Raw genomic sequence first — 25548 nt, 5'->3', positions numbered from 1 at the left:
TGCACACATACACATATATATACAACATATATACATGTGTAGCTGCATAAATAAACACATGAAGAGATATGTACACACCTAGGCTAACTGTGGTAGCCTCTGGGCAGGAGAAAGAATTCCTTTATAGTCTGAGGTCTCCTGAACCATTTAAATATTTCATAGCCATGCAGCCATGTACACATTCGAACACAGAATGACATGGTCAGTGGCAGTGCCCCCAAAGCAGGGAGCCTGTGCTCCCACTGTCCTCTCTCCTGGGTGCTCTAGGTGCAGCCCACCATCTTATTCCCTTTTCAGCTAGGGTGCCCTCCCCTAGGTAGCCCCTTGGCCTCATACCCACTTAGTGTGGGTAAACCGAAGCCCCTTGTCCAAAGCCAAAGGCAAGTGAGGGCTGCACTGAGATTTGAAACCAGGCCTTGGGGCTTAGAAGCCTTGGCAGCTGACACTATGGTTCCTTCCCCACGGAGTGTGTTGGGATCAGAGGCTACCTTTCTGGGGCTGAGCACTCAGAGGGCCCCTGCACAGGCTCTAGCTGCTTGACCTCAGGACAGCCAGCTCTGGGCCTTGGTCTCCCACGTGTGTAATGAGGCCAATGCCTCAGAACCCCAGCCTATGTACCCATCCTGGTGCAGGGCGCTTCTCGCACACATGGCCATCTGCTTCCTGTTTAACCTGTACAGCAATAAGAGGAGTACACGCTGGGGGCCCTGGTCAATCCTAGCTTACCATAGATAGACTGGCTGTGTGGCCTTGACAACCTGCTCTCTCTCTGCTGGCCTTAGTCTCCTCATCTGTACTCTGGGAGCTCTGCCACCCACAGAGTACCCTCACTAACCCTGACAGAAAGTGATTTTCTCATTTTACAGAGTGAGAGATAGGCTCAGGGGCCTGCCACAGCCACCATGAGGGAGGGGCAGATCAGCATTCAAACAGCCGGTCTGCCCCAAAGCCTAAGACTGCCTGGGATGTGGCATGGCCTCTTATCCACCCTAGGAAGGGGCCCAGGGCTGATACATTTCCCTCATGCCTGACCTTGACACATCAGGCCTCCTGGGGCAGGGGAAGAGGGGAGGCTCTGAACTGTGTGGGGAGCTCTGGGTCTTAAAGGTGACCACTCACAGAAGAGTCTTGAGGAGGCTGCTGCCTTGGAAGCCACCTCCTGCAGGTCTGGGACCCTATGGGTCTGGACCCATCACCTGGACACCCTGCTGCCAAGAACTACTCTGGGAATCTCCCACTGAGATCTCTGCCATGACCAGGGTGGTGCAGGGAACAAACACCCTGGTTAATGTATTCCTGGGCCCAAGGGGACTTCCCAGAACCTCAGCTATGGTCCCAGGAGCAGGGTGACCTCAGGGCTGCTGGAGTTTTTCCCTGAAAATCCAGAAAGGAGCCTTGTGGGGAGGGAGCTGACTCTATGCATGGCCATCCACCTTCTGTAGACAGTGGGTCTCATGTAGCTCTTCACAGGCAGCTTGCAAGGACCCGGGACACTTGGCCCAGGCTATACTGCTGGGTGTTCTCAGCTCAGTGGGAAGAGGAGTTAGGATTTGATTTGACCCAGGATTTTAATCCAGGTCTGAGGCACCATGGGTGCCCAGGTCTGGTTGCAGCATAAAGGACACTCTGGTCTATCCCAGGCTTGGATGGGAGGAGATGAAGGGCTGCCTGAGGCACCAGCTGGGCCTGCATTGTCTGGCTCACTCCCAGCCTCCTGCCTGCACACCCCCTGCTCCCCTGGGTGGATAGGATAGGACAGGACAGGGCCAAGCCCCACCCACTAAGCCCCTGCAGCACCTGAGGGGTTCAGTTACTGACTCCCTTCAATCCTACCTGACCTTGGATCCTGACTACAGTATGGAATAAGAAACTCACATGGAAATTCCTGCCTATTCTCTCAGAGCCCATTTTCACATCTGCAGAATGAGAAACCAAGGACCTCAAAAGGTCTGTGAGGTTCACTGGCTAGCCTACTAGGACCTGGGTAGGGCTGCCACTGGCAGCACTCATCTGTCACCCCTGTATCCTGCTGCATGACAGACCTGCTGCTGGATGACCCCCCTAGGCCTCAGTTTATCACACCTGTAAATCAGGCAGACAGGGGACTAAATGCAGGACTCAGAGGACTGGTGGCTGGTCAGCCTTTTGGGGCAGGCTGGACGGTTCTCCTCACTGTCTAGTTTTCATAGCTTTGAAAGACTACCTCTCAAATAAACTTTGCCAGTTAACTAACTTCATAAACAAACCTGTGACAAGGAGGAAAAAAACAAGCCCAAGAAATAGGACCTTATGAGCTGAGCAGCAATGGGGGGTCCTGGGTGTCCAGCTCCAGTTGCTAGACCACTGCAGCCCCTCCTGTGTAGGAACTACCCCACTCAGGTTCGGTCAGTACCAGTGATGTGTGGGGCTCTGGTGTCTACCCCTCTGGGGGTGGGACCTGAGAACTAAGCTGGCTCTGGCAGGGCCTGGGTGTCCCTTGTCTGAACCTCCAGTGTGTGAGCTAACATTGTGCCCAGGCTGGGTAAAGTCCTGTCTGAGCCACACAGGCCCACACCATCCCCAAATTGTCCCTAGCCAGCCAGCCAAGAGGTCTTTAGCTCCACACAGGAAGTTTGGTGGGGGTGGGAGCGGGAATCCTGTTGTAGCTGGGTCATGAGCTGGGCACACCCACTTCCAGTGGGCTCAGCACTGGCTGTCAGTGACCTTGTGGCTACATCAGAGTCATCTTTTAGAACTTGGCCAGGACCTTGTCAGCCTCAGGATTTTCCAAGAAAGCAGAAATGAAAAGAGCAAAGTTCCTCCCGAAGCTGAGGCTGTGCATGGTCCAGATGTGGCTCCAGGAGCCTTGTCCTACCACCTCCCTTGCTTTGTTGATAGCTGGCCAAGATGCCAGCATCTGCTGCAGGGTCCAATGCAACTGTCCTCAAGCCACAGCATGATATAGCTGTGGGCCACTTTCACATTAAAATGGATGTTTACCATTCCTCCTACTGGCAGCCAAAAGCAAGTTGTCTTAACTCACTCCTGTGGGGGCCCTGGGTAGAGGGGCCCTTGGGCACATGTGAGGGCTGTGGGGACTTGGGCACACAAAGTGGGACATCTGTGGGCCCCCCCCCCATTACCCTGGCCAAGCGAGGCCCATTTGCCCACAGGTTACAGGTGTGACTTCTCCCTAGGCCCAGCCACCTGGGATGGTAAGCCATTCCACCCCTCTTCACAGAAGCAGAAACAGAGGCTGGAGTGGGTCTGCACTTCCCCAAGGTTGCAGGGCAAGGCCAGGCTTCTCATTTGTCCTCTCACAGCCAAAAGCACGCTGGAGACACAGCAGTGACCTAGACCACCCACCCTGCCATCCAGAGTTCCTGATCTCGAGGTGATATGTCTGAAGACCCCAGGGTTCACCCCTCTGCCCAGCAAGCGTTTCTCCTCACTCTCATGCAGGTTCCTAAGGCTCAGATTCTGGCAGGGCCACTGGGAAAGAAAGCCACAGAAAAGCCAGGTGAGGCACAGGGAGAGGACCATGCCTGTCCAAGAGTCCTACCTGGGGAAGGTACTTGCCAGGCATTATTACTAGGAGAGGCTCTCATGTGGCAGGTGGGGATGTTAATGACACAGTGTGCCTGGCCAGCTGTGGTACTTCACACATTAGCTCATTTAGTCCTCAGGACAACCTCTGAGGAATGCACTGCTACCATTCAATTTCACATATGAGAAACTAAGGCACAGAGTGATATGCCCAAGAACACAACAAGGCAGGTCCTGAGGGTGGAGCATAGGGTCCAGTGTTGGGTTGACCTGGGCCCAGGAGAGATGAGCGGAGTAGACTTGAGGCTGGCTACTCCTCCTGAAGCCTCCCTGCCTGTGACTGGAGACAGCCAGATGAATGTGTTCATTCTCACATGGGCTCCCAGCAAGGCCTGACCTCCCAATACACCTCCTCCCCAGCCCCAATACACTCAGTGGCCCAGCCTCTGGAACTTTCTCATCCTGGTCCTTCTGCCTGGATGTCCTTCCCCACATTGTCAGGGGACATGCCTCACCCCACCCCAGCTGTCAAAGGCCCAGTGCCAATGTCAAACTCCCACTGCAACCACGCCAGCCCCTGGGAGTTCAGCACTTTGGCCAGGGGCTCCTTTGCTCTGTTTACAGGGTGTAGTGCCAATTGCATGCCCCAACTCTGGTCCCAGAGCCAGTGCAGTGCTCTAGAGATGAGGCATGCAGAGCAAGTTTGGAGTGAAGGGCCCAGCCAAGGCTGAGAGGTGATCAGGATCCCTCCCATTTTGTTACCTGACATGCTCTCACTGCTTTTCCAAAGGCGGGCAGGGGTCATTTGTTCTCTTTTCAGACTATGGACAAAAGGCCCAGTGAGGTATACCAGCATCGCTAAGAGCGTGCGCGCGCACGCACACGCACGCGCACACACACACACACACACACACACACATCCCACTCCAAAGTGCTCATACATTATGGCAGGGCCAAATGTGGGTTCCTCTCAGTCTTCAGTTTCCTTATCTCTAACCTGGGACAAACATCCTGTGCCGCCCCAGGGCTGTGGGGATTTACTGAAGGGCCAGCAAGGCAGCTGGGTCCCCAGAAAGGCTTGCCATGAAGAAAAATGGAGATTATCTTGTGGGGCCAGGGGCACATGTAAGGCTGTCTAGGCCATCTGGGACCTCCCTCCCCCCAACTTCAGTATGGCCTGGGCATCTCCAAGACTGGTCACCCACAACTGGGCATTGTCACTGTCTTTGTCCCAGTCAGGCTCACACCTTTGAGAGGTTGCTGGCCCTGCCCTCATCCCCAAAGGGGTCAGAAACCTAAAGAATGTCCAAAGTCAATCAATTCTTGAGGGCTGGGCCCAGGATTCCTTCACAAACAAGCGCTGGTGAAGTGCTAGGCCCCGGAAGTGGCAGAGACCACCAGTTGGGCCTTGCCCAGCAGCAGAAAGGGACCTAAGGGGAAGAGGGCACCAGCTCTAAAATGTGGGCAGGACAACCTCCAGTGCCTGCCCTGTGCCCACCTCTCTCCCAGGTCGACAGGGCAGTCCTGAACAGGCCACGGGGTGAGAGTGGAGGTGGGGGGAGAGAAGGCACGCGGGTGCTGCGGGTGAAGAGAGGAGCGAGGCCACAGTGGCCTCAAGTTCCCCATTAGGGAACGCACCAGACCCATGCAGTCCCCGTGGACAACGTGGGTGACGTAACTGTCTACCAGCTGCTGGCTTGGCACCCGGAGGCTGGGATCCTCCCCGCCCACCCAGAGCACAACGAACCGGAGATGCAGCGGCTGGAAGTTAGAGGGTGGTGCGGGAACGGGGAAGGCCAGGTCGCGGGGAGGTGTGGGCACCAACTGGCCTGGCCCAGAAGGCAGTCTGCCAGCCCAACCCACCATCTACTCGAGTAGAAGAAACCCAGGGGCCCCTGCTCGGATCCCCGACGGCATGGGTGAGGCTCGGGGCACTCAGGGCGCAGCGACCCCTGCCGCCCCGCAAGACGAACGCAGCGCGCAGCTGGCTTGGCTCCCAGAAGTGCCTCCGGCGCGGAGTTTAAAGTGGGCGCGCGCCCGCCAAGGTCGCACAGCGGTACGGGGGAAAGGAGCTTACCGAGGCGTCCGGGGAGCCCGGGGAGCCGGGCGAGTCCGGGCTCAGGTCGCCGTTAAGTTCGTACTCCTCGGGGCCCGAGTCCATGGTGCGACTGCTGGGGCCGCCTTGCTCCGGGCCTGTGGTCTACCCACACCTCCGCCGCGGGTCGCGGGCTGCGCGCCCGCCCCGGGACCGCCCCGCCGCGCATGTTCGTCTCAGGCTCCGCCCCCAGCGGGGGCGGGCGGGGGCCCTGGAGGCCGCACTCGCAGTTTACTGCCTACTACTCCCTGCCGGTGAGAACCCCTCGCTGCGTCCTGGCTCCCCTGCCCCAACCTCTCGTGGTCATCCGCTAGGTACGTCCCCCAGTGCAACCTCGTCGTCGGTACTTTGAATCCATAAAATGAGGCAAAGAACCTGGCCACTTCGTAAACTGCTGGGCGCTCCATGAAGGAAGGCGCGGGCACTACTGCCCCGAGGGTATGTATTGGGGAGGAGGGGCAACGGGTTCCTGCTGCGGCAAACCCTGGGGACCCGCCCAGCCCACAGTAACTGCGTCAACGAGCCCGTTCTACTTGACTCAGCCTCTACCCTCTGAGCTTGGCTTTCCGGCCCGGGAGATAGGGGCACAAAGGCCTTCCGCGAGCTCGGTAGGGAATGGAGGCGGTGGCAGAGAGCGAATCACCACCGCGGGTTGGACGGATTCATGCTAGGCTTTTCCGTCCCGATGGAGCAGCTTCAATATCCCCAGAGCGCCCTTGCCTGGGCTGGCACCCAGTGCCGGTGTGAGCGGATCTGGGTGTTCAGAGCCCTTGGCTCAGTTGTCCCTTGTTTCCGAAGACTTGGGCCTCTCCCAGGTATGTGGGGCAGGAGGGACCGCTGCATAATCTCCCAGGGCTGATTCTTAAAGGCTGGAGCCACTGTGTCCTCCTGTCCTGACGTGACTGGGCTCCCAGGCACAGCTACTTTTGACCCCTCCTCATTCGAGTTCCCTATTTTCTCTGTTTTCTATGGAGTCTGCTGATGTCTTCACTGCATGCCCCCCATCCCCACCCCCACCCCCACCCCCACTGTTGCATGAGCAGAGTCACCTTGGCTCCCTTGGTTCTCCTAGCCACTAAGGAGGGATGTCATGGCCTATCTCAGGGCCTGATAGGGCCAGGCTGCCAGACTTCGTGACCCTGAACCACTGTGGGTGACTTGACCTCTCTGTGCATCAGCTTCTCCACATGTGAGAGGGAACATGGTGCTTTTAGTACAAGGCAAAGCAGACATGGTCTTTTCCTCTTCCTTTAAACTGAAGTTCAGAGAAGGTGAGCAGCAGAGCCAAGGTCAGGAAGCAGCAAGTTAGGTCCCATGAGCCACAGCCCAGCTGCTACTGGAAACTAATTTCTTCACCCTGTAACCCCAGAGTGCCTGTTCTGTGCCAGACCTTGTTCTAGGTTCTGGGGCTGCAATAAGGGGCTTGCGGGTGGATGGGAGGTGATGTGGGGCAGCCCCGCATGGGCCCAGGTGCATCACTTCTCAGCCCTAGGAAGCAGGCATTCCCCTTCTGGAAACTGAAGTACAACTGTGGAGAGGCCCAGGAGGCAGAGCTCTAAACTCCTGGGGAGGTTGTATGGCTAACAGGTAGTACCTTCACCCTGATATCAATAGGTCCAGCAGACGGGCATCCGTGGATCCTGGAACCCAGTGCTGGCCTTGCCCATGATTGCTCTCCACACTCCAGGCTAGGACCTGCTCCTTTGCCACTGCCCATTGCACACCTCTGCTCTTGGGGCAGGGCTGGGGGGTGTTGTTTTGTAAATGAAACTGATGGCATGGAAAATGCAAACCACCCTGGGGATTTACAAGGAAAGAAATCTTCCACTAAACCCTGATCAGGCCTCCCCCTGACCCCAGGTACGTCCATGCCACCCGAAGGAGCCATGCACCCGAGGGAGCTGAAACTCAGCTGGGCCCCTGCTGTTGTATGACAAGGCTGGTTTCCCCACCTGCTCACGGAGGTGTTTGGATCTGATTCCTCAGAGCTCTGCCCATCTCTAGGGGCCTGGGGTCCAGGATGTGGGAGCTGCTTTGGGAGCTTGGCCTACCTACATCCCTGAAGTGCCACAGCCTACATCTCAGACTGCCAGGCCTGGTTGTGTGTAAGTCAGGGCAGAGCTGCTCCACCTACCGCAGCACTTTCTAGTGGTGTATTGGTTTTGCCCATACACAGTCGTCCCTTGAAGGAGGAGCTGCTGTTGGCTCACTTCACAGCTAAGGAAACTGAAGTGCAGAGAGGTGGTCACTTCCTCAGTCCTGCCTTAGCAGCTGCTGTAAGTAGGGGCATGGCAATGCCTGGATCTGAGCAGGTCTGGGTACAGCAGCCACTTAGAGCAACAGTTACTATTAATTCTGACATAATCCACACCTAACTGTTCATGAGCAGCTGAAAATCTAGATTTTTAGATGTTGGCGCCATTCATGCAAAAGCTCTTGCCCCTCCCCTGCCAAATACAACTAACTCCCACCCTGGGAGCAGTGCTGGCTCCTAAAGGGGCCAAGGTGAAGAGGACCAGAAGAGAGGGCCCTGAGGATGCAGGGAGAGGCCCCAGGTAGGGGAGCGATGGGAAGTTGGAGGGGAGGAGAGGAACTGAGGAACTTCTGTGTCCCTGCCTATCCTGCACTGGTCTCCATGGGTGTTTGTAGTAAAGCTCCAGGACGCCTGGTCTCCCATCCTGAGAACATCTGTCCTGTGGGCCTCAGGACATGTCTGAGCTGAGGTTCATTTTTTTCCTCCATTCAAAAGGAGGAAGCCAGGAAAAGTTCTGACAGAGCAACTGGACATTTAGAACTGGGTGTGACACCCTGCTCTGTACTGACTGTGGGGGCCTGGCAGGCCCTTGACCTTCCTGGGGTCTGGGTGTGGTCGGCCCTGGGCAGGGTCTTATCCTCCAAGCTTGCCAGCCTAATATGTGTCTTCAGGGACGGCTTTCCCATCTGCCGAGTCATCCTCATTTGCCTATGAAGGATCTGTTTCTCCGACTGTTCCCAGGACAGGCTGAAAGGGCCAGTCTACCATGTGTCCCCATGTCTACCTAATTTTGAATTCTGCTGGAGAGAGACCCATATGAGAGTCCAAGGCTGGTTCCTAGTTCTCAGATGCTGACCTGAGTAATGATGCATGGGAAAGTGGCCATTGGGGAGTGTCCCTTGTCCCATGGGAGGGACAAGGCCAGCCAGCTGTGCTCTAGCAAAGAGACACAGGACAGGGAGTAGGGGACACCTGTGTAACGAGCACATTCAGACACACACAAATGAGCATGCACATGCAGCGTTGTGTCAAGTTCATGTGCACCTCTTGGGATGTGTGATTGGGGAATGTTTCTTGTCTATAAAATGGGGCCGCCCAAAGATGAAGTGACCTGGTCTATGTGAGTGCAGTGGAGGCCTTGACCTCAGCTCCCTCCTCATGCTCCCAACTTGAGCAGGGGGCCTGATCCTGCTAACATGCCTGGAACAGGACCCAGACTTGCAGCATCACTCTTGGTTAGGAGGGATGAGGTCCCACTACACCCTACTGACCCTGTTATTCCCCTCCCCCAGTGATCCCAGGAGCCAGGAAAAGCATTACCATGGGGAGAGCACAGATGTGGCCCCTCCAGCCTGGGAGAATCTGCGTTCAGGCAGACCACATTTGTGAACAGGAGCCTTAGAAAGTGGCCAGGTCCCTGTACCTCTCCATCTCTGAGAGGCATGCATGGAGCAGGGATGAGTCAGAGGCTGAAAGGGAGCAAGGCCTGCCGTTGGTGCCCCAGGCTGAGTGAGACAGGGCTGTGCACAGTCCTGGCCCAGGAGGCTCTGCAGTAGCGGCTCTGCCTCTCCTGGGCCCAGGCTGGCCCAAACATGCTGACAGCCAGGGAAGGTGGCAAGCCTGGGACAAGGGGTATTCCCCGGGAGCTGGTGGCTGCCCACTGGGTAACCATCGTAGGGGACTGTTTCATGGCAGTGGGGTGGGCTACCAGGGTTCTGCACTTCTGTCAAGTACTTTCAGGAACCACAGCTCTGCACAGAGCATGAGAGAGGGGAGGGCTGCCACCTCATTTCCAGAAAGATGGGAAGGAGGCTAGGTCGATGAGGAGGTGCTGTGCCATCACCCCCACTTCAAAGACAGAAAGGGAGGCACTGCCAAGGTCATGCAGTCATGCCTGAGTCAAGCAAGGCAACATGGTGTGGGCACCCATGCAGACGTGTGTACCACCTCACACAGTCCCCCAGCAAGACTTGACATGCCCAGTGCCACACAGCAAGGTGCAGCTGACCCTTGAAGGTCCTCAACCATGGAAACAAAGTGGGTGTTTCCCCATGAGGGAGCCACTGAATTATGCCCATTGCATTCTGGAATGTCACACAGCCACCAACAGCGTGGGCAAGAAAGCCAGCTGGCTTGGAGGAACCTGCCTGGTACTGTGGAGAAAGAACAGTGAGGAGCCCCGATCCATTGTGCATTTCTCTCCCTTGGGTGGGGTGGGACTGACTCTATTTGTCATCCACAGGCATCTATAGTCAGCAAAGCCCTTGTCCCCACGAGCCAAGGCAAAGGTTGCAGAGACAGTGGCACCCCCTCTGTTGGTTTTCCCCTCCTCCCTTAGAGTCCTGATTTTAGCTCAGCAAATGACTTCCCAAAATAGAAGCTGCATTTCCCAGCTTCTCCTGTAGCTGGGTGTGCCTGTGTGGCTACATCCAAATGACGGAAGGGAGTGTGCAACATCAGGGAAAGGGTGTGCTGTTCTTCATTACTTCCTTTACCCTACTAACTGGAATACAGGCGTAATAGCCAGAGAGCTCCAGCAACTATGTTGGACCAGGAGTAGAACTTGGGTGTGGGAGTCTCACAGCAGAGCCAGAGACAGAGGAGCCTGTTTCCCCAATGCTTGGAGCACTGAGCCCAAGCCCTCTTTAGACTGTCTACCTCACAACTTCAGAGTATAAGTAAGGAAAAAGATCTATTTTGTTTTGAGGGTGCTATAATTTTTTTTCTGACACAGCTGATTTCAATCCTATTTTTATTTGTTGTATTTTTCATTACTAAATAGGTTTTCTTTTTTAAATGAAACGAATTGAAACGCTTTCCTCTCCTCCTCAATCCTATTTAGAAAAAGTATATTAGATTATGGCACTGGCCAGCTAAAATGCCTCTGAAGTCTTATCTCAAAAATCCTTACTCCTGGATGCTTCATCCTCCCTTTCCCTTGCTACCCCCACTTCCCTTCTGTTTGTTCCATGGACTCCTCTCTACCTCAGGGCCTTTATATTTTCCCTACCTGGAGATCCTGCCCCCAGGCCTCCATAAGGCAAACTCCTTTCTGTCACCTAATCACAGACCACCTGTCTGCAGTGGCCCCCCTTTACCCTGGCACTGGGTCAGAGTCTGAAAGCACTGTTATTGTTTGTGTGCATGTTGACTGCCCCTCCTCCACCCCACCCAGGGCATGCCCTGGCCATGTCTGCTCTGTTCCAACCTCCAGGCATCCCTCTGACCAGCCAGCTAGGCCAAGCCTGTGGTCCACAAACCACTAATGACGGGGCTGCTGGGCTCTATATTCTTGGCCCTGACATTGACCATTGACTTAGGCCACAAAGTTGCTGGGTCACAGGTGAGCATGGGAATGAGGACAGACATCTGGAGCCCTGGGAGCAGGCAAGTGGTCTGTGGTTTGGGGAAGAGCTGTTGCTGGCAGTTCAGGTCTAGTTTGGGTACCCCTTTCCTCTCCTGAAGGTTGACTGCTGGCTATGGCCTGTCCAGGGAGCTGGCTGGGCCAAGAGCCCAACCCCAGGCCATGAGTAGGCCCTGTGGGCCGGCTGTTGCTCTTCCTTAATAAACCAGGTTTGAAAGCTTCACACCTGGCCCAGGTGCTCAACAAAGAGTTTCTGAGGGACCTGTGGGGCCTGTGCACACCCAGCCCTCAGTTCCCCCTGCCTGCCTCCCATGGCCCAGGGCCAGAGCCTCATTCTCCCAGTCAGGGGGTTGCCTCCTCCAGGAAGCCCAGATGCCCCTGAGGGTATCCTCTCTATACCCCCGCCCCGTATCTCCCTGCCCCCCACTGAGGCTCCCTGAGGCTCAGGGGGCTATCTGCATTGGCACTCACAGTTTCCAGGATGCTTCCCACCCCTGCTGTTAGGGTCTGTTTGTAGGCTGTGGGTTATGACCATGATCTATCCCATGGATTATGACCAAGTGGAAACACTCCACCCAGAGGCCCAGCCTGGGGACTTGGTATGTACTGTCCACTGTGGGGTGTTGTGACCATTCTACATTTGGGGAAACTGAGGTGCCCAGAGCTGAGATTGAACCCAGGTTTCCTGAGCCATTTTGTCCTCCCCAGACGGGTGCTGGGGAGTCATGATGAGGCCTTTGGGAGCTCTTGGCCACCTGAGGATTTTCTTCTTTTCCCTGGAGAAGTACAGCCACCTTGGACCTCAGAAAAAACCCCAGGGACCTGTGGTGGGCAGGGGGCTTCAGGCCCAGGTGTGGATCCTCATGTGGGAAGGGGACAGAGGTAGGCCTTCAGGATACTATGTGGCCCAGCTAGATGGGTGTCCTTGTGCCAGTTCTGATTGGACCAGCATCAGAACTGCTGAGGGACACGGCTTGCCAGCCCACCACTTGCTTTTCTGCTCAGATCCCAGGAAGCTGGTGAGGCTGGTCATGGTACCATACTCTGAGCTGTTGGGCCAAGTCATGGATTTGACTGAGAGACCCCACTTCTGAGTACATGCCATGGGTGTTCCTTCACATAGCAAGGGGTCTATGTCCCTCTGCTGTAGGGAAGTCAAGACTTGTCATGGTGGCACTTTAGAACAACTCTACTGCAAAGACACCAGTTTTCATTATTTTACTTGCATAAATCCATTAAGGGAAAAGGCCTGAAAAGAGATCCTGTCTGCAGTTGGCTGACATGGTTGTCATGCCAGTTGGGTTCCGGGTGGCCAGGTGATGTCCTGTCAGCTGTCACATCTCGCAGTTAATGAGCAAATCCAGTCTAGCACATGGGCAAACACTGCTCTCATCCCAGTAAAGTCTGTGTTATAGAAAAGCAGGGGACCTGAAGGACCTTATTTGCAGTGTTGCCAGGCAAGGGAGCAGGGCAGTTCCACTTTAACTGGCCTTTTGCCTTCTGGCTGCTGCCTGGTCTATGCTTCTCAGTCTAAAACCCATTTATTCCAGGTTTCCTTGAATCCCACAAGGTGGGCTAGCCTCTGATTTCCTTCCTTGCTTTCAAGGCTGATCAAAAGAATTTGAGAGCTGAGATATTCCATTTTTATTTCATAGCTGCTACTCCCAGTCTGCAGAGGGGTGCGGAGGTTTGGTGAATGAAATGACCTGCCCAGGACTCCTGTAAGGAGCTGGTAGGAGGCAGTGTGTCCTTGTGGCCAGGCAAGGGTGGGAGCTGGCTGACCCCAGGGGCTCATCCAGGGGCCACCGCTGCTCAGGGGCCAAGCTGCTAGGCCCCCAGCCACATATTCAAGGCAGGTCTAAGATCCAGGCCCCGCATATAACACACCGTCTTCTCCATAGGGCTGGCTGCCCATACAGCTTGTGAATGCACTATGCAGAGGGTGCAGTCTCTGGGGAAGCTCCTAAAAATGTGACATCTTTTCCTGGCTCCAGTGGCATCCGGGCTGGCAGGGCCCATGCTGGGCAGAGCCCAGGGCATCATGCAGCCAGCTCTCATTAAGGGCATCTCACAAGTTGAAGGAAACCCATCCAGCACAAAGGGGCATTTATCAGCTGAATGGCGTGTCTCTATCTGAATGCAGGGAGGACAGAAAGTCTTTCACAGGCTAGGCTCTCCTGCTCTGGAGAGTGTCAGTTTTCCAGCTCCTTCTCCAAGCTGTGCAATCCATCCATATTCATGGTGAGTTACACACTCTGTTCTGGCAGGGGACTCACTAATCCTTCTCCTGCTAAAATTGTTAGGGAGAAAGGGGAGAGGGAAGATAGAGAAATATGAAAGGAGGGGAAGGGACAAAGAGAAGAGGAGAGAAATAGGGATGGGGAGAGACAGAGATAAAGAGAAACATGGAAACAGGTAAACACAGGCTATGTCTTGACAGGACACTTTGACTCAATGGTTCCCCATGATGTTAATGATGTGAATTTATGGCTTACCTCACCCCCTCTCAGTAAGATGAGAGCAGATGGCCTCACACTCCAGGATGTGATTTCTGTATCCCTGAAATTTCCTGCCTTTCCAGCTTGTGTAGCTTTGCCTGTGTTATTCCTTCTGCCTATAATGTTCCTCTAAAAATGCACAATTAAGCAATAAAGTCCTACTTGATTCCTATATACAATTTGAAAAATTTTGTGTACTAAAACCAATATGCTAATAATGTTTTGGAGAGATTAAGGACCAGCTCAGTTGCTTGTAATAGAGATCTAAAATTCAAAGACTTAACTAATACAGGATTGATTTTTCTCTCACATGAAACAAGCCCGAAGATAGGAAATCTAAGAATAGGATGGCACCTCCATAATGTTATTAGGGATCTTTCTTCTCTCTCTTGTAGAATGTGGAGCTCCCATCCTCAAAGTAGCCTCATGGCCCAGTATAGCCACTGGAGATCCAACCGTCACAGCAAAAGGCAGGTAGAGGGGTGAAAAGGCTCTTATTTCCAGTTTTCTGTCCATTCTTAAGGAGCTTTCCAGATGGCTCACCCAGTAAATTCTGCTTACATCTCATTAGCTTCCTGTAGTTACAGGGTAGAATGAGCAAATTGCCCCCCAGAATAAGGCCAGGACTCATTTCTTAAGGAACATGGAACAGGTAATATGTAGTATCTGCTGCAGGCACCTATGAGCACAGGTGGTGAAGAGGTGCAGTGGTTGATTCCTTCTGGAAGGCAATCATTTAAATACATATAAAGAAAGAGTAAAATATTCATTCCCTCTCATATAGTCCCAAGTCTGTGATTTTATCTTTGGAAAACAACTCTAAGGGGAAAAAATGCCCATGCATGAATACATTTGTTGTCTTGTGATCACTAAGCATAACAATTTGGAAATAAAATTTCCAACAGGAGAATACGGTTATATTTATGTGCTGGGGTATTTGGTCAGTCACTATAACTGTTACTCATGAAGGATGGGGAGCAACACAGAAGAGTTTTACAATGTAACTTCGAAGAAAAGATAGGATATCAAAATATACATTGTGATTGTCACTAGTTACCCTAAGTCTGTATGAAGCTGGGAACAGAGAGTCAGGTGGCTTTAAGGGCAAGGCTTTCTTTTGAAACTTCCTAAAGCTTGTTGCACACACACATAAGCACACTTTTTTTTATATAAAATAATAAAAGCATTTATAGAATATGATAAAATATTATATAAACAATAAAAGTTTATATAAATAAAACAATATAATAAATATTAAAACATGTACATAATATGTCTAAAATATGTAAATATGTAACTATAATAATGAAATTCAATAAGATAATAAAACATGTATACATTTATGATATTTTACTATAATAAAAATATGTTCATTATAGAAAATGTAGAATATGAAAGTAAAAGAAAAAAATGACTCTATCAAGAAAGAACAGGTTTTCCTAGTTTGATGTTGTATTCACAGTCATAGCCACTGTGAAGCCTCGATGGCATCCAGGGTTCTTGTCTTAGTCTTGCATCAGCATTGGGTGGGGACTCAGCCCAAGTTTGCTCCACAAGTCTCCTGTTCTCCTGGGTCCCCTGCTCTCACGATGGGGTCCAGAGCTTCCAGAGGTGACCAGAGCATGCACAACCTCTGAAGTTTTCATGGAACTCACCACTAATGCTACTGCCATTTTCCATTGATCAAAGCAAGTTATTTGGCCAAGCGTAAGTTTGACATGGTGAATAAGTGTCCTCCACTCACAGTGGGAAGGAACCAGTGTCAATAAGTACCCATCTATAATCCAGATATATAGCCTTTCCTATACTTTTATATAAAGATATGTTCTTTACACAGAATTATTCCACTTACATTATTTTATCTCTTAATTATGTGCGTTGAACTCTTTCGACATCATAGAAATTCTTCTTCAACATATGACTGCATACAGTTCTATTTTATGGTCATATCATGACTTATTCATCCTGCTGGACAGGTTTCCTTCCCTCCTTCCTTCCTTCCATTCCTTTTTCTTCTAAAAGCAATACTTCAATGACCATCCTCCCCTGGTAGCTATATCTTTGCACACATTTATGGTTTTTTAAAGAATAAATTTCTGAAAGGGGATTTAGTAAATGAGATAGCCAGTCTCAGATGGCCTCCAGTGATCCTCACTTTCACATTCGCACCCTTGTATAATCTCCCTCTCAGTAAATTTGGGTTGGTCTGTGTAGCCAATAAATTACAGCAGATTTGATAGTGTGCAACTTCTGAGGCTAGGTCATAAAGGGCATTGTGGCTTCTGCGTTTCCTGGGTCACTCATTCTGGGGAGCCAGCCACTACATCATGAAGACACTAAAGCAGTGCTGAGGAGAGCCCCATGTAGGGAGGAGCTGATGCCTCCATCTGGCAGCTGGCAGCAGCTTGTCATGAGGGAGCGAATCACATGGAAATGGATCCCCAGACTCAGTCAAGCCTTCAGATGAGACCACAACCCCAGCCAACAACTGACCTCAGCCTTAAGAGAAACCCTGAGCCAGAGGGACCCTGCAAAGTCACTACTGAATTCTTGGCTCACAGAAACTGTTAGAGACATTAAATGATTTTTTATGGTTCTTTTTTTTTTTTTTTAAGCATTTTATTTTATCATTAGTTTCAGGTGTACAATACATTGGTTTGACATTTATATAGCTTATGAAACAATCCACCAATTACTCTATCACCCTTCTGGCTCTACACATAGCCATTTAAATGATTTCTTTTTAAAGACACTGAGTTTTAGGATAAGTTGTGTCACAGTGATAGATAACTAAAACAACAAATGTTTTGGTCAAGAAGCCAAACTCTTCTGTGCGATCAGGTAAACACAGATTTATTTCTCACTCATGCACATCTGACATGGGCAGGAGCTCCCGCTTGTCAACAAAGAGGCACTTAGATACTCAGTGTATTTCAGTCTAGTAGCAGGTCAATTCCTCTCACATTCAGGTGGTAAGATTAGCCAAATGATCACATCCAGACATACAGAACTGAAAAATAATTAGGTAAACTGAGCATTGTCTCTGCCATAGAAATCAAAAGAACTATAAATGGCTACTACCTGTTTTAAAAAAATAACCTCAGAATTAAAGACATACATATTGAAGCCATGATTCACAGTTTTTTCACTTCCTATGGAATAAACAAAAACCTTTTTACTATTTTAAACCTGAGAGTATCAAAACTTCCACAGTTGCTACAAGATAAACACTTGCAAACACAGCAACTCTTATTCACAAAAATTTGACAAAATGTATCAAAAGCCTAAATTATCTATTTCCTCTGACCAAAACAATTTCGCTTCTGGGAATCTATGGAGGCATTCTTTCATATGATAAAACTTTGCATATAATTCACCATAGTGTTATCTAAAGTAATGAAAAATTGCAGGCAACGTAAATGTATGCCAGGGAAAGGATAGATTATGGCACCTCCGTGATAGACTATCATGTGACTAATAACAAGCAGTGCTTGTAATGGAGCTCGTCATAACTGACACTACAGTGTTATGAGGAAAAGTTTGCAAAAATGAAATAAGTTCAATGATACACATAGAGAAAAGAAGCACTAAAAAGTTAACCATGGTTTCCTCTGGATGGTGGGATGGGATCTTTCTGTTTTATACCTTTGCTGTCTTGCCAGGCTTTCTCCAGTGGGCATGAGGTACCTTTGTAAGTCTGCTGGTCTCTCCCTCCATCCACCCATTTGTTTATTAGATAATAAAATGCCTTCTTTAGAAGACATCTCAATCAGGTACAGATCTATGTATAAAACTTCATACATTATTTTATATTCAGACAACAAAGGAAAAAGAAATGACTTAAAATGCCAGTTGGTGTTTTTGATTCCTAATCAGAAGCAGTTCTACTAGCTTCACTGTCCTCTCTCAGATGACAGCTTCCCAGTATTCCCCAAATCTTACCCAAGAGTGGGGGCGGCAGGGAGTGCAAGCCAGGCAAGAAAGAAGGCTCTCTGGAGAGCACCAGGGTCCTGGTGTTGCATCCCCAGCAACTCGATAGGGACCACCATGGACTCCCATGGATGCTGCCACTTGGTCCAAGTGAGAGCCTAGCCTAAGGCTGGGGACATCTCCTACTTCAGTGGCACCAGATGCTGATGGCCCCTGATCCCCACGTCACATGATGCCCACATCTCCCAGGATACCCACATCCTTTATGATACTCACATCCTCCATCATGCCCATGGCCCCTATTGTGCTGTTGGCACCATGATGATGCTAAGTGGGCTCCCAGTGGTGGCTTCTGCTCTCATCCCACCTCCTGCTGAGTGCACTCTCTGTTATGTACCTCTTAGGGAAATTCCTGCTCCATATGGAAGCCCTGAGTATTGAGGCCTGAGGAGTGGTAAAGACTGACTAGAACTTTAAAATGAATATAATCAGGTCTATGGGAGGAACTAGGGCTTATGAGAAGAGTTCTCACACTCTACCTAATTGTTAGAATCCCACAAGAAGAACTCTAAGTTTGTAATAAAACTCCATGATTCTAACTTTCCCTTCCCTTCCCTTCCTTTTCCCTTGCATAAATACCCCTCTGTCTTGTCACACAGGCCAGAATATGCACACGGCTTGCTATGTCTGCATGTGCTGGGTTGCAACCCTTTCTTTTTTCCTGAATAAAAACTTTTTTGTAACAAAACTCTTAGTCAATATTATTTTTCAGCCGATAGTTGCCTCCTGGATCCAGAAGTTAGTCACCATGGTAAGGTTGGAGCTGGGCAGAAGGAGCTGGGACCTGCTCATGTCAATGCTGATCTCCACTCTCTGGCCACATGGCCTCGGCTATGGTCTTGACTTTCTGAACCCCACGGGAAGAGCCAGTGGTGAAGCCACCTTCCCAGGCCTGGGCAGTGAGGAGAGCACACCTGTGGTCCTGTGGCCAATGTCCTCGAGTCAGGCAACAAGCAGGCACGTATCCTTCACAACAAGCCAAACCATAGGTGCTATTATCCCATTTATAGATGAGGAAACTGAGGCCCAAAGGGTAGTATAGCTAGTGGGTTGAGGGCAGAGCTTGAGAACCCACAGCCTCCCCTCCCCACAGCACTCTCACCTGGTGGCTATGAGGAGGTGGCCTCTGCTGGGGCGGGTTGTCCCAGCCCCATGCTGGTGCAGGCCAGGCTCACAAGGACTGGGGCACAGGAATGGGCTCAGGCCATGACTATGATTGGTGCCATCATAAGAGCTCAGATTTCAGAGAGGCTTGGTGTGAGCCAGGAGTAGCCAGAGTCGCTGTACTGGGATGGGGCCTGTGGCTGGTACCTCCCAGGGAGAAGATGGTGGTTGTGGCCAAGATGGTGGCTGATCTGCCAGAAAGAGGAGGAGTAAGGGCCTTAAGGGTGACAGACATCAGCAGTGGGAGCTACGAAGACCTGAGCAGGAGGAATGGAGGATGATGGCCATGGTGTGCCCAATGTCCCCTGAGGTGCTGGGCCTTGGTTCAGGGTCTGGGGGAAAACCAGGGGCCAGAAGACTGAGAGACAGAGGACAAGTGAGAGCCCGATGCTGTGCTGTAATGTGACTACCAGGAGCAGAGGAACCTCAGCCCTGTGGGCACCATGTGATTGTCCATCTAGTTCCATCTCACAGGTGGAACCTAATGCTGAGGGAATGCTTCCCTCAGGGTCACACAACCAGGTCGGAGGTCCTTCTAACACAGAGCCCAGCTCTCAGTCTATCACTGCCTCACCCCACTGATGCAAGAGAGAAAAAGAGAGAGAAGGAGGGAGAGAAAGGAAAGGAGGAAGGGAGAGAGGGAGGGAGGAAAACTCAGGAAGTGGGGGAAGATAGGAAACCCTCATTGCCTCTTGTAGACTCTTGTGCATGCTCTAGTCGGCCCTTGAAGCTACTACCCACCTCCTTCTGACTTTACTGAGCTGTATGGAGGCCCTGAGCTCCTCTGGAGAGCCAAGCCGTACAATGACTGCTTGCGGGTAAGTGTGCAATGCATCTCTGGTTCAAGTTACACAAGGAACTCCAGCAAGTAGTCTCATGACGTAAAAAGTTTCCTTGACCTGGATTCATTTTTCTACCCCTGGCTATTGGACCCTGGTGCCCAGTTCCCTATAAAAGTACATACAGGATGCTCATGGGTGAGGCCCTGTCTTCACTCCACTGGCCGCCCCGCTGCCTTGGCTGTGGTGAGGAACAGGGAGCAATTACTAATACTAGATCTGCCTGTGGTGTCACCCTTGGCCTTGGGTATCCAAAAGGCATTAGGACTGAGGACTCAGAAGCTCTTTTCTCTTTTAAAAATTCAAGTCGTATTTGAAAATGAAAGCATTTATTTTTCTACTTTATTTTTTCCTATGTTTTCCAGAAATTGCTTTAAAAACACATTACCATTAGATGACCTCTTTTCCTTTTTCCCTCCACACTGGGCTCACGGCCTAACCCAGCCAGGGATGAAAGAGGCGCCTGGCTCATCTGGAGATGGCTTCCAGGAGCAACAGGAGGTTGGGGTCATGGAAACATCAAGGTAATTGAGATACTCACCCTTCACTCTGAGGTCAGGACATAAATGAAACCAATTAAGGCAGCAGGAGTGAATTTTTAAGGTAGCATGGCAAATTGTGGCACCAAATGTGTCTTTCTCTCTGGTCTGTAGCCTGACCTGGGAGACCGTGGCTAGAGCACTGGCAGTACTCACCAAACCCTCAGAACACACCCTTGGGGGCAGCTGTCAGAGCTGGTTTATAAGCTAAGTATGTCCACCCGTTAGGAATGAATGAGGCTTCACATAATAGAAATGTTTTTATTCCTCCTATTACTACATCAGACCTGGGCAGCTGCTACCTCACCTAGAGGCTTGATATTATCTGAGTAGTACCTCAGGGATATTCTAGTCTCCTCATGATTCCTGCTTCATGATCACAATACAGCTGCCACAGCTGCAGGCATCATGTCTACACAGGTTAAGAGAAACGGGGAGGAGCCCAATAGCCATATCAGCTTCCTTTTATCCTGAAAGCAAAGCCCAGAATTTCCCTGGCAGACTGCCCTTTAGATCTCATGGCCAACCCTAGTTGCAAGGAATGCTATGAGAAAATGGAACAGAATCAGGTCAATCTTGACATGTTATCTGGTCTGAAAATGCTGTCTATTGTTACCCAATATTCATTCTTTCCTTCTTGATTTTTAGTAACTGAACCCCTAAGTTACCCTCGAATAAAGACCTGTCCCCTCTACAGCCCGATGTGCCCACATGACTAGATTCTGTCCAGTGAGATGTAAATAAAATGCTGTGCACAACTTCTTGGTTAAGTGGTGAAGGGGAGGGATGTGCCCTTTCCTGTTTCTGCTGGCTGGCATGGAGATGCCATGGCAGGATGGAGGCGTCATGGCAGGATGGAGGCAGCCATCTGGACCACAGGTGGAAACTATTTGTGGAGGAAGCAGAGCCCCAAGGGGGAAGGAACCTGGGCTTTGAAGATCTCAAAGAGGCAAGAGCCCAACTTAAGCGCAGAATGACTTCTCTGTTAAGTTCTATTACTTGGAGACCTCTAAATATTTGTTAATTTAAAAATAAAAAGGCCTTTCAAAGTGAGAGGCAAACAGTGTTTATTTGAGATGAATAAGAATAGCTATTCAAGAAGTGCTGATTTGGCCAGAAGTCCAAATAGTGTTCCAATTAGGAGACAAAAGTAAAGGATATTTATGAGAAAGAGAAGAGGAACAATTACAGCGATAGAAGGCATTTCTATTGGTGCCGATAACATAACGGTGATGTTAATGCTAAACAATTTTAAAAATTTTCAGTCCAGTAGTCATCAGTTTGGCAGTTATATATCTGTTTTCTTTTTATCTTTGCAAACAGTTCTTTGGGACATGAGTTCTCTAAGGCCTAGTCCGAAGGTCATTTTGCCCTGTTTTAATATTCCAAAGGTTTGAAGAGGAAGACATGTGAGTTTCTCTGGCATGGCAGCTCTGGCTACATTTTAAAGCGGCTCTGTTTGTTATTATTTTTTGACACATACCAACCCACCACCTCAACACACACTGGAGTTTTGTTCTTCAGAAAGGAAGGAGCAGTGGCTGTTAGAGAGAGGTTGATTTAAGAACACCATTGCCTGGCTTTCTACTCCTCAACTAGGTGAAATACTATTCCTCTGCTTGATTGTCAGATGGGGCTATTTCTCTTCTCCAGATAAAAACATCTGGCCCTCTTCAGCCTTTCCTTTTGTGTGGTGTGAATCCCTCTCCATTGTAGATCCCCCCATGGGTCTTCTAATGGGTCTAGGGAACCCTCAAAGAGGGGGCCCCTAGGTGTGGTATCCTGTGGGCCAAGTGGGGCTGGACAGGGTGAGAAGTGATTTAGATGTTAGTTGAATCATAGCTCACACACACTGAGAACGCACTTATTGATCTGGAGTTCCAGATCAATGTGTCTTGACAATTGTATGCATGGACCATCATGAATATCAAAACTTAGAACATTGCCATCTCCCGAGATGTTTCCTCATACCCTCTTTGTGGTCATTCCCTCTCTCTCGACTACAGAGACCACTGCTCTTCCAATTTTTTCCACCATAGATGCACTTTGCCTGTTCTGGAAGTAAAAATAAATAGAATCATTTATTATGTCTGGCTTCTTTACTCACCAAATGTATTTGAGATTCATTGCTGTTGTTACCAGTGTCAGCAGAATCCTCCTCATTCCTGATCTCTGCTCCACCGTGGGGACACCCAGCATGTTTATGCATTCACCTGCCAACAGGCACTTAGGTGGCTCCTGTTTGGGGTGCTTGTAAATGAAGTTATTCTTGGCACTTGTTTGTAAGGACTCTGTAAGCATATGGTCTCACATCTCTTGGGCAAATAGAGTGGAGTTTCTTGTAAGTGTGTATTTCATTGTGTAAGAAACCTCCAGACCATTTTCAGAGATGCTGTACCATTTTATCCCAGCAAAGTATGAGCCCCAGTTGCTTCATCTCTTCCCTATATGCTGGGTATTTTCTCTCTTAAATTTTAGCCATTATAATGGTGTTGGTTGGTAAACTGGCCTCCATACATGGAAGGCAAGGAGAGATGGAAGAAAGAGGCATACCACTCCAGATTGGCAGGTGGTAGGTTTAACAAATGAGGGAACTTACATATAAGGCTTGTTTTGGGTGCCTCAAAACAAATAGACCTCCACACCTTCCCGCCAAAACCTTAAAGTTTGTATAGAGACCTGCACCAGGTTCAGTCACAGGTATCATGCAGATGTTCTCAAAAACATGGTGCTCTCTCTAGGCTGTGTCCTTGAAAACAGTTTCACTGTGGGAACGGTGGGCAGAACATACAATCCAACACAGGGGAGGGGTGAGGAGACTTTGATTACTGGGGTCCAGCTTGCATGTCAACAAGCATCATATTCTCTTGATGACTTCCTTCAACATTTCACCCCTCATGACCAGCTTGTAAAATCTTGTGTGTACCCCTCTTACACAGCGTGCCCCAAGCAGTCAACAAGGGCTTTCATTAGCATGGAAGTGACTTGTTCTGCAGCTATCCAGTTGCATTGGAAGCAGAGGCCATAGAATAGTAAAGGCAAATGCAAGATTAAGATAATGATTCCCCAAACCATTTTTTCCATCCAAAGACCCATGATCTGAAGCACTGATTTATTAATTCCCCTAGGCTGTGGGTCAGATCATTCAGAACATTCACTTGTGTCCTCTTGTGATTTAATAAAAATGATACATTAGCAGACTTATCAGGTCTGAACATACAACACCCTGATAACAGCACAGGTTCCCCCTTACAAGGCAGTAATAATTTCCAAGTCCATCCTGTTTTGGAGGACAAGTTTTCTTACTAGAGACATTTCAGAATTTAGTAAGGACAGGCATTGTTGGCTATCACTTAAGGCCTGTTGGGTGAATTTAGTCATGGGTTCTATGTGTGCTATAATGGCCTCCAGGACAATGGAGGGGACAATGACAGTGCAAAATGATCATACCAGTGGGAAACAGATAGTGCCCACTAGCTAGAGGAGAAGGAAGTTGGAAGCTTTAAGAATATAACTTGGCTGCACAAACCATACATGTTGGCTGGGGGAAGCAGTACTGTCAGACATAAGGAGATGGGCTGAGGACAGGACAAGACAGACCAGGACCTCACCTTCTCCCTTTTGTCAACAATGCATGTTCCATTCTAGGTGTACTGTATTTCAACAGGTCTGGGTTTGCTACAGGACAATAAAATCCCAGTGGAGACTTGCAGTTCTCCCTCATTCAGGGGTATGAAGTAAGCCACCCATCCAGTGAGACGTTTCATGAAAAATCCCAGTAGATAACTCCTTTTCCAAGGCTGATGGGACTTGGTGTTCTCAGTAGCATATCGCGTTGCTCCATGGTGGGAATTGGGGCATTGGTGACATATCTTCTGTGACTGCCATATCTTTGGTATTGAGTGTCTTGGCAGTGGTCCCCAGTCTGGCATATGGGGCAATAGGCTCTACTAGCTGATCATTCAAGTGTGTTAAAGTCTGAGACGGTACTTCAGTTCACCTAGCCAAAGTGGTTTTACTTGATAGTAACTTAATCTGCTGCTATAATATTCCATTCTTCCTTCCTACTAATCCTGCTGCTTGTGGGTTATAAAATAGATGAAACCTCCATCCAAAGTCATGTTCTTTTGCCCAGTCTTACACATCATGACTTCTGAAATGTGACCCTCAACTATTATCTATTCTGCAAAGGTATCTATATATGGCATTTATCTTCTCTAATCCCTTATAGTGGCAGCCTGGTTTGCTGAGTGACAGGGGAAGCCTTGGGTTAGAGCCAGACATAGTGTCACACAAACCAGGGTATGTTTAGAACCATCACTCAGAGGGAGCCAATATAACCAATTTGCCAATTTCTCACTGTTTGGGAGCTCTGATGGATGGCCCTAGATTCCTTTGGCAGTTGCCTTGGGCGTTGTTGAGAACACACGGGACATGCTGTCAACTGCATTAACCAAATTGCTGTATTTCAAGAGTAATTCAGCATCTCTGGCAATAAACCATCCCACCTGAGTGCTTGCGGTGGCTGTTCTTTCTACTTATGCAATCTGCTATATCTACAGAAGGGTTAGTTGCTAGGAATCAAATCCAACCTAGGGCATCAGCTTCCCGATTGGCAGGAGTTTCAGTGCCTCATTAGCCAGATGTAGAAAAATATGAGGATTGCCTCAGACTCTTGCAGGTAAACTCAAATGTCCCCCCACACATCCTGACCCCGCAAGTCATATTTGTGATTATCCACCCCTTAGCTTCCCATTGTCCAAGCCACAGGGCTAATCTCTTCAGAATGACTCAGCTATTAGTGCAATGGATTGACAGCCATGGCTCATGAGTGGTCACCAGTCAAACCGGTGGCTGTGGTTCCCTCTTTCCTGAGAGGCTCCACCTGGAAGAGCACTGTGTACACTGCTAGGAACTGCTCTTCCACTGGGTATTTCAGGTATCTGCCCTCTTCCACAGCTGGGACCAAAATCCTAAGGGCACTCTACCCTTCTACTGCCTCTGCTACAGTAACTGGCTCATACCTTTCAGGGTCACAAACATGTCTAACTTGAGTGGCAGCCCTGCTTGCTTCTCTGATCTCCAGTTCCACATGTATCCTTTTCACCAGGCAGTATAAGGGACAGAAGCACTGTGCCAGGTGGGAAATAAAAGTCCTCCAAGCCCCCAAATCATCACAAAGGCTTGTACCTCTTTTTTTTTCTTTTTCTTTTTTCAGGTGAGGCAACCCTTGGTTGACCTCATAGATTACAAGGATCCCTTAGTTTTTAAATAATTTTC

The 25548-nt window shown here is 49.8% G+C and overlaps 1 protein-coding gene and 1 long non-coding RNA gene across 3 annotated transcripts in view; one reads left to right on the top strand and one right to left on the bottom strand.

Annotated features, from left to right (window-relative positions):
* Positions 1-5771, bottom strand: part of NINJ1 (ninjurin 1) — a 33867-nt gene extending 28096 nt beyond the window's left edge. The window contains exon 1 of one of the 2 annotated variants that reach the window (XM_016126008.2): positions 5603-5771. In XM_016126008.2, the coding sequence (XP_015981494.1) occupies positions 5603-5686 (84 nt within the window). In that variant the 5' untranslated portion in view covers positions 5687-5771. The remainder of the gene's footprint in view (positions 1-5602) is intronic. The other variant, XM_016126007.2, reaches the window with a different exon arrangement.
* A 32-nt stretch (positions 5772-5803) lies between these two features.
* On the top strand, positions 5804-25547 carry LOC107500598. The gene is made up of 3 exons (XR_001594566.2): positions 5804-6435; positions 18439-19708; positions 20095-25547. It is a non-coding gene; the product is annotated as an uncharacterized LOC107500598 (long non-coding RNA).
* Position 25548: the final 1 nt, after the last annotated feature.

Source organism: Rousettus aegyptiacus, unplaced genomic scaffold, assembly GCF_014176215.1.
Source record: "Rousettus aegyptiacus isolate mRouAeg1 unplaced genomic scaffold, mRouAeg1.p scaffold_m13_p_3, whole genome shotgun sequence".
NCBI classification, from domain to species: Eukaryota; Metazoa; Chordata; class Mammalia; order Chiroptera; family Pteropodidae; genus Rousettus; species Rousettus aegyptiacus.
The sequence above is the reverse complement of the archived record's forward strand: the minus strand, read 5'-3'. Positions and strand labels throughout refer to the sequence as shown.